Here is a 13,191-nt window from a genome sequence, read left to right on the forward strand (position 1 = left end):
CCACAGTTGAAAACTGGTTAAATGTTAACTCTCCCTAAATGTTACTTGAATAACTTTTTTTCATTTTCTTATACAACTTTATTATACTTATTATACTAAATGAAATTAATAATCGCATGATTAATTTCATATTCATACTCATACTGTACATTTATTAATGTGCATTATGTACATACCATGGTGGTTTCAGCAATGGAACCAAAGCTGTTGATGAAAATGTTACAGGAGACATTTACTGGAGGACCTGTAAAAGGAGAATTGGAAATATTATACAGCCATATTGTAATATGATGGTATAGAAACCTCAAATACTGTATTTTAGTACACAATGGCCTGCTCTAATGGAGCTACACTGCAGATTACATTGTGTTCTTAAGTAATGGCCTTCTACAAACTTTCTACTGTTGGGTACATGGTAGCTGTGCGTATACCTATTTTATCAGAAAACAATGTTTTATTTCGAAAGGAATTACCTACAACCTGCTGTGATTCAGCTAAGAAGTTAGCACTGGGGGGCTGGTCTGATGAACTTCATCTGTAGGCATGTCATTCAGGTGCAGGCCTTGCCCACCATTATGTAAAAGACCAGGGAGCCACGGGCACCAATGAAAATACTCTCAGATTATGTGTTTGTCATATTTTTGTTCCTCAAATTAATAAATTGTTTTTACTTCAGCAGGAGATTGGTATTTTCATTGATATCAGTTTGTGAATTGTTTTGTATGTACCTTCTTGTTTATCATGACTGGATTTTTTTAAATGATGGGTCCCCACCAATTTTTATTTTGAGAAATCGAAAATTTATGAATTATCCTTTAAAAAAATACATTTACCCCAGCAACATCCCAAAACAGTTTATGACAGAGGAAAATATTTAAGCTATTTGGATATTAATATGCACATTACCCACATAAATGCGGGTTTCGTGGGTACCAAGTGAGCATGGGCTTGAACTGGGTAAATGTGGTGGGTGCAATAAGGATTGTGTATGGGCTGAATGGGCAAGCGTTAGAACATGTCAGGGTCTCATATGGGGTGTATAAAGGCTAAGCTAACCCCTACCAGGTTAAAACTAATCACCATTTATCGGTCCTATCTGGGTTATGTGTGGGATAAGTGGGCATGGGTCTTCTGACCATGTCTGGGTCCTGTATGGGTTATGGATGAGCTAAGAGGGCATTGGTTAGAACTGGTTAATCATGTTTGGGTCCAATATGGGCAGTGGTGCACATAACTTGTACGCAGGTGCGCATGCGCAACAGAAATCACTGATGCGTACCGTCATTTGTGTCACGACGCGCATTTGCATACCAGTACACACTAGTGGTGCACTGCAACGAATCATCTTTGACCTGTGATCGCTAAGGGTCAAGCATCACGGTTCAGGACGGGCACAATCCACAGAATGGTTGGTGGAAAGAAACAGTGCGTGCTCACATTAAGGCAATATGATTAGTCTGCATTCAGCAAAGGAAGTTGAAAAACCTCAAGAAGTAAGTCGCATGTACGAGAGCGTTTTGCAAACATACTCGATGAACACACCGCCTCCGCAAAGGCTAACTTCAAAATAAAGCTTACCAAATAGTACATTGAATCATTGTTGCCAGTGCCTTAGTGGACTTTTACTTTAAAATTGGCCCGCGTGGTGGCGTAGCGGCTAACATGACTTCCATTTTCGACATTACGACAGCAGTTTTAACGCTTGCCACCAACACTAACGCAATGCCGTCCCAAAATCACATTCAGTCTCTAATTTAGGACGTGAACAAACTGCTGGTTGATTACGCTGTCATTATATAATACGGTCTCTGGCGTTAGTGGCTAGCAGCTGTTATCATTAGCTGGTAGTTCAACAGCTATTTCCTGGCTTTCAGTATTTTTTTTTTTTTTTTTTTAAACTTTTTCATATTGTTGACCAAGATTACTTTGTAATGCGCTGCCCATGTTGAAAGGAAGGTGACTTAAATTACACTTCAAGGTCTTTTTCATTATGAAAAAAAACACAAACTTTGTCTTCATTTATTTTATAAAAAACACTTTTTCTCAATAAATAATTCTAAGAAAATATTCAGCTCAAAATGTCTGGCAGGATACCTTGGAATTTATATTCTGTACCACTTACAAAATAAGAGTGTATCCTGCCTTATATTGCATTGTTGTGTGGTATAAGTTGTGTTCTTAAATCCTAAATGGCCATTTTAGACATTAGGAGTTTATTTGTATTTTTTTATTTTTTTTATGGTTAAAAGCTATTTATAAAATAAATGAACACAACGTTATCTTTTCTTTTTCCCTGATCCAAAAAACGATCCGATACGTGGCTCAAAATCTGTGACCGATCCGAACTGTGACTTATGTGATCTGTTGCACCACTAGTGGGTACCAAAGACAATCTCCTGGTACTCATGAATACCCCATGAAAAAAAATGATGTGCAGCCCTGAATATGGGCTCTATATGGGCTAAGGGGGCATGGGTTAAAACTGGTCACCCATGTCTGGGTACCATAAGGTTTATGCTTCACGGGCATGAGCTAGAGCTGGTCCACCATGTCTGGGTCCTGTATGGGTTATATGTGGCCTAAGTGGGGGTGGTTTAAGTTGATTACCCATGTCTGGGTCTCATATGTTCTATATATCGGCTAAATGGGCATGGGTTGAAAGTGGTCACTCATTTCTGGGCACCATATGGTAGGACTGTGCAATTAATCGAAATTAAATTACAATTCCGATTATTACACTCCATGATTACAAAATTGGCTTTGGTGATTATTTCTTTTTTCATAATCGAGCAGCCCTATCATATGGTTTTTATAAGGGCTTAGTGAGCATGGGTTACAGCTGGTCAACCATGCCTGGGTCCTGGATGGGTTATATGTGGGCTAAATGGACAAAATTTAAGATGATTATCCATGTCTGGGTCTCATATCAATCAATCACATTTTATTTATATAGCACTTTTCATACATAAAAATGCAACTCAAAGTGCTTTAAAACATTCAAAGCAAAACATAGATAATTAGAAAAAAAAAAAAATTCAGTTCATGCCCTCCCTCCCAACAAACCCAAGACAGATATCCATTAGTACATCAGCAATCATTCACACACACCCACACAAAGTGCACAACCTGATGAAATGTGTTAAAAATACATGACAAGGCACAGAGAAACCATATGAGGAAAGGGTACCCAAGGGGAGCTCTCCGCGCCGAGGGGAATGACAGCCCACGGCCACAGGGGCGCCACCACCATAGAGGCCCGGATTAGACAGGCGGACCCCACACAAAGTGTAGAGGCCGCCGGCCACCCAGACCCAAGGAGTCCCTGCGATGACAGCCCCCGCGGGAAGGGCAGCCACCCCTCCCTCAAAGCGGAGGCTCCCCCGTGAGGAAACACTGGAGCTAAAAGCTGACAATGGCAGAGAGCAACAAAACTAAAAGACAGAACAGTAGTATAGTGTAAGAACTAGAATAAGTAAAATAAGATAGAAAAAAAAAAAATCTTCAATCAAAAGAAAAGATGAATTATTTAAAAGTTGTTGAAAGCCAAACTAAAAAGGTGTGTCTTGAGCTTCCTCTTAAAAATATCAGCAGTCTCTGCAGACCTGACGTCCTCTGGCAGGCTGTTCCAAAGGTGAGGACCAAAACGGCTGAATGCAGCCTCGCCATGCATTTTGGTCCTCACCCTTGGAATAAATAAAAGGCCGGCGCCAGAGGACCTCAGGATCCGCGAGGGCTGGTATGATAAAAGCAAATCAGATAAATAAGATGGCCAAGACCATTAACACATTTATAAACTAATAAAAGTACTTTAAAATCGATCCTGAAACACACAGGGAGCCAATGCAGCAATTTCAAAACTGGCGTAATGTGCTCCCGCCCTCTGGTTCTCGTCAGCACCCGAGCGGCTGAATTATGCAGTAGTTGCAGTGGTGAAATGCTCTTTTTCGGGAGGCCAGAGAGCAGGGCATTACAGTAATCTAAACGACAGGAAATAAAAGCATGCATCAGCACTTCCGTGTTAGCCTGAGAGAGAAACGGGCGGACTCTGGCGATATTCTTAAGGTGATAAAAAACAATCTTGGTTACATTTTTAATATGAGGAATAAAACTGAGCTCAGAGTCAAAAATGACGCCAAGGTTCTTCACACAATGTGAGGGATTAAAAATGTGTAGTTTTGGTAAAAGCTTCTCTCTCTGACCTTCGGGACCGATAACTAAAACCTCAGTTTTGTCCTGATTGAGCTGAAGGAAATTATCTGCCATCCATGGCTTGATATCTAAAATGCAATTTAAAAGGGTATCAATGGGTCCTGTGTCATCAGGAGACACGGCAATATACAGCTGCGTATCATCAGCATAGCTGTGAAAGCTGATGCCGTGTCCCCTGATGACATCCCCAAGGGGAAGTATATAAAGATTAAAAAGTAGGGGGCCTAAAATCGAACCTTGGGGAACCCCACATTTAATTTCATGGGTTTTGGAGGAACAAGTATCCATACTTACAAAGAAATATCGGTCTGTGAGATAGGAATAAAACCAGTCAAAAACAGTACTAGAGATGCCCACTAGATTGTTAAGTCTATTTAATAAAGTTTGGTGATCTACTGTATCAAAAGCAGCGCTTAGATCCAGTAGCACCAAGACTGTGAGTTTTCTCACGTCTGCAGTGCACCTAATATCATTTAAAATCCTTAAAAGAGAAGTCTCCGTACTGTGGTTCATCCTAAAACCAGATTGATATTTCTCCAAAATATTATTTGTATTTAAAAAATGATTCAACTGGATGAAAACCAGTTTTTCTAAAATCTTACTTAAAAACGGTAAGTTGGATACAGGTCTGTAATTATTAAAAACGCTCGGGTCAGAATTGCTCTTCTTCAGAAGGGGCTTCACCACCGCTGTTTTAAAGGCAGCGGGGAAGACGCCCGTCTGAAGAGAGCAATTGACTATATTTAAAATTTGTTCCTCAAAAAATCCATAAAATGTCTTAAAAAGAAATGTGGGAATTGGATCCAAAAGGCAGGTTGTTGGGTTTACCTGGGAGAAAACTCGAACAAGTGTCCTTGCATCAACCAGGGCAAAACTTTCCAGTGTTTCCTCATGTAAATATGATTGTCCGGGTTTATTAAAACTTGTGTTTTGACGGGCTAAAAGACTGGATCTTATGTCATCGATTTTACTTCTGAAGTGGTCTGCAAAGTCCTCACAGAGAGCGTCTGTTGGTCTCTGTGGGGACTTATTAAAATCAGAACTAGTTAAAAGTTCAAAGGTGGAGAAGAGAACTCTGGGGTTGTTTTTATTGACTGTAATGAGGTTTGAGAAATAGGAAGATCTTGCCAGTTTGACTGTTTTATTGTAGGATTTCAGTTGTTCGCATAAAATTTCATAGTGTACTGTAAGTTTACTTTTTCTCCACCTCCTCTCTGCACTCCTGCATTTTCTCTTTGATGTTTTGATAGCATTGTTTCTCCACGGGGGTACAGTCTTTGTTTTTGTTTTAAAAGTGGAGCTACTGAATCTAATGATGATTTAAGATGTAGGTTAAAATTGTCAACAATAAGATCACAGGGTGTAAGTAATATGTCAGCAGGAGTGCTTTTTAAGATCTCGATAAAATTTGCAGCCACCTCAGAAGATAGGTAGCGTTTCTTCACTGTTCTCGCCGGGACTGCTAGATGGTTAAAACTGGCGATGTTAAAATAGACACAGTAGTGGTCTGACACTGCCAAGTCAACAACAGAGGACACACCAGCAGACAAGCCATAGGTTATAACCAAATCCAGGGTGTGTCCTCTGTTGTGAGTTGGCTGCAAGACGTGCTGTTTAAAATCCAAGCAGTTTAAAAGGTTTAAAAAATCTCTGGATAGTGGGTCCGAGATGTTGTCCATGTGTATATTAAAATCGCCAGTTATTAAAATCCTGTTATAACTGGAATGTAAAATGGATAAGAATTCTGAAAATTCTGTAACAAAAGAAGTGGAATGATGGGGAGGTCTATAAACGGTAATGCAGAGAATAGGGGGACTGCTAAAAACAAAGGCATGGTGTTCAAACGATAAATAGCTGCTAAAAATGATCTCCTTTGATAAAAGAGTATTAATAAAAATTGATGCAGTCCCGTCTCCTCTTTTGCCATCCCTTGGAGAAAATAAAAAGTTAAAATTCGGTGGGCAAGCCTCGGTGAGAGCAACTGGAGCATCTGTACCAAGCCATGTCTCAGACAAAAGTATACCATGTAAATTATTGTCTAAAATCAGGTCGTTTATGATAAAAGTTTTGTTTAAAAGGGAGCGCACGTTCAGCATGGCCAGATTAATTATTGTGCTGGACGTGCGCTCATGGTGGTATGAATGAGCAGTATTAACATATACTAGATTACCACTGTTAAAACCACGTTGTTTGTGTGTGCAAGGGAAGCGTCTGCCGGTGATGGTTTCAATGGGAAAGTTGTCCGATAGTGGTAATGATAATGAGGGCCTGCAGGGGGAGCTAGTGAGGGTGGTGGCACTGTGAGCAGCTGGTATTGGCCTGTAGGTGATGGTAGTGACATTGTCATTGCAGCGTTTATGAGTAGAAGAAGAAATATGATTGGTAAACAAGAGTCAGCTGGGAGTGGAATGGGCTATATGAGGGCTAAGTGGACATGGGTTAAAACTGGTCACCCATATCTGAGGACCATAAGGGCTATATAGGGCATGGGTTAGAGCTGGTCAACCATGTCTGGATCCTGTATGGTTTATATGTGGGCTAAATGGTGATGGTTTAACCCTTGTATGGTGTTCATATTTTTGTTACTCAGCCAGTGTTGAGGGGTCTGGTGGACCTGCTAGAGTTTTTTTTTTTTTCAAACAAAACAATCAAATAATTTTCTGTTGAAATACTCAACAGATGTTTACTACACCATAATTGCAAGTTATATGAACAGCAAACATTGTTAATGTAATTGTAATGACATTTCCGAATTAATGTGTTACTCCACCAAATAAAATGTAATTTAAAAAAATAAACTCCCATAACAGTGTGTTATCACCATGAGGAGAAGGTTTCAGATATGCCTTGTCACATTTTAATTTTAATAAAATCTGAACGTGGGTCCCACAGACCTGAACACAATACAAAGCCGATTCCCCATTGGCATGGGTTTGAAAAGTTGTCCTGGAGCCTTTGCCATCCGTGATTTTTCGGTGCTGTTTGGACTTCTTATCATAAGGAGTTATGCTGGCGAAGACTTCTGTAATTGTTTTTTGAGTAGATGAAGTTTCACCTCGGGTCCCACTTCTTAGTTTGAACTGGTCATACAGGGGCTTGTGATGGCGATTGCAGCAACAACGGCGAGACACTGTTGACAAAGTATGCTTTATTTGAATCTTCCTTTTTATTGCCGAAATACTTTCATTTTTTGGATGTTGACTTTATTTTGGGGACTAAATCCACTGCCGCTTCTGCCGTCGTCTCCTCCTCCTCCATGTTGTCTCAGAGCAGACAGTAGCGGCTGTGAGAGTGGAGGGGGAGGGGCCGGTGACTGATTGGCAGGAGGGAAGGGTTGAGCGAGACAGGCTGTGTAAGAGCACGGAGTAGCTTGCTGCTTTTATGAAGCAAAACCAAAGTTTGCGTGTTCTAAGAAAAAAAAAAGTCAAAACATCGCACGTCCTTCGATGGGACTATCGCGCATGCGCACATCGCAATCGCGATGTTCAAACGACATCTCGTAAAGACCTAATTCTCAGTTGAACTATTTAATGGATGGCAGAAAGAACGTGACTAGCCCATGTGACTATGTGTGGCTCTACAGCCTTAAAGGGACGGTGGGGCCGGGATGGCCACGTTTTCACTAACAAGTTCATTTCATGTATTTCTTGATCAGGAAAATGAAAAAAGTTGTCATTTTCTATTTTATGAATACATTTGGGAGAAATTAAGGAAATAAGCGACTCTATGAATAACGCCCCTTGTTAATGAGCAGAATGGCTGCATCCCCTACCGTTCTATCCTTGTTCGGCCGGAGTCACGCGAGGGACCGATTTCAAACTCTCCATTGGAAATCATTGTACTTTGATTGCTTATAACGTCCAAAAACGGCGATCAATTGGCACCAAAATTTCTGTGGACATCTCTACTAATGCCCACTTCAACATATCAAAAGGATTAACCTCTCTGGCTGATTTACATGAGAATGAGGAAATGTGGAAGTCAGCAGAGCTACATAGGCTGGAACCAGTGCAAACTGCTTCTTTGCTTAGAAAAAACAAAACAAAACAACATAAAAAACACTGCTTCTTTGCTGATCACGGTTAGGGTTAGGACGGGCGAGGCATTAAACACCAGTCAGGATATTTACAGAGACTGAAGTGGAAATGAGACGTGCGCATTTATTTGGATGAGGAGTGCCCCAACTTCGTCTTACAACGCGCCGTCCAATTTGAAAGGTAACAGCCGAAATGGCACGTTCCAATGCGGCCACACTCTCGGCTGTGCAGCCATTTTTGCTGGAACTTTTCGTTCGCTGTTCGATGAGGCATTTTGTCACTCTCAAGCCGCTTCACTCGGGCAGAAGCGGGCTGCAAGCAAAGGGCGGAGACACCGCGCGCGACTGCTTGCGAGGCGACATGAAGACAGGCTCATCTTCACCTCCGCACGCTGGGCGGACAGTAAGGAGCTAATGTTGTTGTGCTAACGCCTTTTGTTTTAATGGCCTGAAGCTAGTTGTTGCTCAGCTTCCGCTGTCCCAATCCTACCTTTAACCGGGGAGGGAAGCGGGGGGCTCTGCCTGCTGCTGCTGCAAGCCGTGTCTCTCTCCCTCCTGAGACATGAGTTTAGCGTCACTAAATGTCAGAAGTATAACCAGTCAGGGTTCGTGTGCGCATTCATGCTCTTGTCCGCTTCAGCTTGTGAAAGTGGAGGAGCAATCGCCACGGTATTTTTGATTTTATCGAGGTGATCATGATGAGATCACGTTTTACACTTTTATACTTTCACAGTTTGAAGTGGACAAGAGTAGTAATGTGCATTTGCATTTTGGTGGCGATCGGTCACCATTTTAGACAACAGAACTGACAAAGCGAGCAATATTACCAAGCATGCCTTCCTCGCGTGACGTAGACCGCTGAGACTGAAAACATAACATAAGCCACACCCCTTTTTGGGGCGTGGAAATTTGTCGTAAACCTAATCACAAAAAAAGACCCACTCACCCAAGTGTCCCTTTAACTGATATCATCTCATAAGTATGCCAAGGGTGTCATAAATAAGATGCAGAGCCAGGAGGAAAGGTCACAGCGGCCTAGCTCAAGTCACCTCTCAAATTATTAAAAAGCTTAATCTAACAATCCCCCTGTTTGAGTGAAGGTCACTCAACTAAACTTGAGCTTTTGACTAACATTTCTGTTGAACCGGCCTAAAAAGTCAGTTCATCCCAGCATTTTGTGTATGCAAAACTCCTATATGTGCGCATGATTCCCTACAATGCAATGTTTATGGTCCGCCCCCCCATAGGCTTGAACAGGGACTGACTTATGATGGAGTACATACATACTGTATAAGCGAAACATTAGAAAACAGAAAGTGTCAGAAACTATTCTAGACCTATTAATTACAGTGTCATTGAGTTGAGGAATGATGTATAACGTGATTTTTGAGCTCAGCTTTTATTAGATCCAACATTAATTTAACTTACGGAACTATGGAAGTTATAGACAAGTTGTTGTTGGACGTTCATAATTGTATTAACAACATTGGAAATACAATTCCATGCAAAGAACAACAACCTTTATTCTCCGGTCCATTATTTGTTTAGTTTTTTTGTTTTTAGTCTTTCTTTCTTATTTTTTTTCTTTTTCTTTTGACTAAGGGAGGGGTATTTTTATTTTCTCGAACTGTTTGGAACAAATATTAAGAGGAGCAGCATTTCAGTTTTGGGAGTTTTTTTTTGTTTATGTTTTAGGATGATTGGTTCAAACAGATACATTCTCTGTATGTTTAAAAATCCTAAAGACAGGAAATACTTTATTAACTGATTTATCAATGGATGAAATAGATATTTATGTACTTACCAATTGACCAATACTAAATGTGACTTGCCTGGATATCATATGTTTTGTGAATTTACATTCAACCCCAGCTGTGACTTGACAATCCTTAAAGCGGAAGTCAACCCAAATCTATTTTTTTCAAGACTACCTTCCCAACAGGCCCACTAGTTGAAACACGGAATTCTGATTACCGTATTTTCCAGACTATAAGCCGCACGTGTTTTTCTAGGTTAAGCCTAAATAGCCTCATTAAAACGAGTGTTTAAATCTTATTGTAATATTTAACTTACTGTTTTGTTGCTTAGAATGAGTATTTTAAGATTTTTTAAAGACTAAACTGCCTTAATTTGTTGCTTAGAATAGGTGTTTTGATCTTATTCCAAGCCTAAATAGCCTCATAAAAACAAGTGTTTAAAGCTTACTGTATTTTCCGGACTACAAGTCGCGGTTTTTTTTTCATAGTTTGGCCGGGAGTGCGACTCTTTTTTTGTGTGTAAGCATTCATGTTACATTATGAAATTATACCTCAGTCTCTTTTCTTGTACGAACATAATTGCACCACGAAAGTGACTCGCATACGCGACGGCCGACGTCACTCACTACGTTTTTACAGAAGTAAATGTGGTGCAACGAGTCGGGGCATTTCAACAGTGGAGCGATTCAGTCGGAGGTAGAAATACAGTATTTGGGGGAAATGATGAGATGAGGCTTTTTCAATCTCATTTCACAGCGACGTCACTAAAGATGACGTCACGTCATAACAGCGCATAAAAAAATAAGACAATCGAACCATGGCTGAATTACTACTATCACCATAAATGTCAACTTTATGTTTCATGTTTCAAGTGGGATTAAAATAAAGTCAAATATAAAGTCAATACTGTTATTCAAAACAACTGCAGAGTCGGTGTCAGCACTGATCCTTCCGCCCGCGCAGAGCGCATTTTAGGCTCCTGAAGTTAATGTCGGATGTATGTGACCTGGAGGTTCGGACTGCAGTCCCTGAAAAAAATCGGATATGTATCCAATCTAGGACGACAGAGGAAAGTGGCCAAAAACTTTGATTTATTAAGAAGACATGATGCACGTTTTTGAGACAAATAACATGCAGTTCAATCGGACACTTAGCATTTATTTTCCCAAGTCACGCTGAGCCGCAACATAAGTATGAAAGAGCTGCATGCGGCTCCGGAGCCACGGCTTGCCGACTGTCCTAATGCAGGGTGCGAAATTTCATCATGCTAGCATAAAGTGTTACTACGTTACTGGTTGAAACTGTATGCACCCAGCGATTGGCTGGCAATGAGTGCAGGATGTACAACACATGGGAAATGCTACAGCACACCAGCAATCCCATTGAGGATAAGTGGTATAGAAAATGCATTCATGGATAGATATTAATATCTTGGATCTAGCTCTTGGTGGGGGATTATGCATGCTGAGTGCTCTTGTCACCAATGTTGTTTTACTGTTACTTTACAGATGATAAAGTATTGACTTTATTTCTAGATTTACAGTTAATTATTTACTTTTGTGTTGCTTTGCAGGTTAGTATGCTTTTACATCATATGATTTGTCATCAACAGCATAAAGTAAAAAAGTAAAAACTAAATGCCAGTTGAAATACAAAATAGTTCCGCAAAATTATGTGAAGAGCAGTGTTGGGGGTAATGGGTTACAAAAGGAACGCGGTACAATAATATATTACAACTAGAGAATGCAATTTCTGGAGAAATTGCGTGTGAAGGGGAAGGAAGCTGAAAAGAAACTGCGGAATGCGTTGGAATGAAGTTGAATAAAGTGGAATAGGTGGATGATACTGAATAATGTTGAATGATACCGAATGAAGTTGAATAAAGTGGAATGAACTTGAATGAAGCGGAATGAAGTTGAATGAAGATGAATGGAGTTGAATTAATTGAAATTAAGTTTAATAATACTGAATGAAGTGGAAGGTAGTTGAATGAAGTTGAATGATCTCGAATGATGTACAATGGCCTGGAATGAGGACATAAAAAAACAGAAGGAGAGCAAGAAAAGAGGAAGTAAGGAAACACTTCACTTCCGGGTCACTTGGGTCATTTTCGGGTGACTTCCGGGCCACTTGGGAAACTTCCGGTTCACTTCCGGGTCATTTGGGTCACTTCTAGGTCACTTCCGGTTCATTTCCAGGTCATTTGGGTCACTTCCGGTTCGTTTGGTGTGTGTTGAAAAGCTTGACCAATATGAGTTGAATGAGATGAATGTTGTGAAATTCAAATTGAAATGATGTAAATGTGAATTATTGAATATGGCAATGGGAATGAATGGTGGAATTTTGTGGGGTTTTTTACGGGTGAATAAGTAGAATTTTGAGGAAATAGGAATTGAGTGTGTTGAATAGCTTTACCAATGTCAGTTGAATGAGTTGAATCTTGTGAATTTTAAATTGGAATGGTGTAAATGGGAAATGTTGAATATGCCATTGGAAATGAATGTTTTTTTGGGGTGAAAAACGGGGAATTTTAAGGAAACTGTCAATTTTAGGGGCGAAAAAAAAGGAATCCATGTTGGCATTTATTTTTGGAATATATTGAAGTTGGAACGGCGAGAATCGGTTGAAAATGGGGAAATAAAAGAACGCCAAAAAAAGTGTGGGGAATAAAATAGAAGAAGAAGAACTAGACAATGCAATTCCTGGAGCAATTGCGTGTGAAGGCAAAGGAAGCTGTATGGAAACCTCAGAATGCATTGGAATGAAGTTGAATGACCTTGAAAAAAATCCGAAGGGAAACAAGAAAAGAGGAAGTAAGGAAACAATGAAGGAGTCAGGGAAAATAATAAGGAAAACAAAGAATGATGGAATTAAACTAAGGGAGGAAGCAAGGAACCAAGATAGCAAGGAAAACAAGCAAGAAAGAAAACAAATTGAGAATACAAAATAATAGGAAGAAAAGGATGAGGCGAAGAAATGAGGAAGAAAGAAGGAAACAAGGAATCTCGGGAACCTGCGGATGAGAAATCGGGGTGTCCCAATACTTTTGAATGAAATGGCCACTTCATTTGGGACACCTGGGGATGAAAAATTGGGGTGTTCCGATACTTTTGAACAACATGGCCGCTTCATTAGGGACACCCGGGAAAGAGAATTCAGGGTGTCCCAATATTTTTGAACAATATGGCT

General features: G+C 40.2%; 1 protein-coding gene across 9 annotated transcripts in view; it reads right to left on the reverse strand.

Moving 5' to 3' along the window:
• The window catches only part of glra3 (glycine receptor, alpha 3), a 199,161-nt gene that overhangs the window by 135,099 nt on the left and 50,871 nt on the right, over positions 1-13,191 (reverse strand). For all 9 annotated transcript variants that reach the window (XM_086032404.1, XM_086032411.1, XM_086032407.1 and 6 more), the window contains one exon: positions 177-244. In XM_086032404.1, the coding sequence (XP_085888530.1) occupies positions 177-244 (68 nt within the window). The remainder of the gene's footprint in view (positions 1-176; positions 245-13,191) is intronic.

The sequence above is a fragment of the Filicampus tigris genome, chromosome 6 (genome assembly GCF_054856515.1).
Source record: "Filicampus tigris isolate MCC_2025a chromosome 6, RoL_Ftig_1.0, whole genome shotgun sequence".
NCBI classification, from domain to species: domain Eukaryota; kingdom Metazoa; phylum Chordata; class Actinopteri; order Syngnathiformes; family Syngnathidae; genus Filicampus; species Filicampus tigris.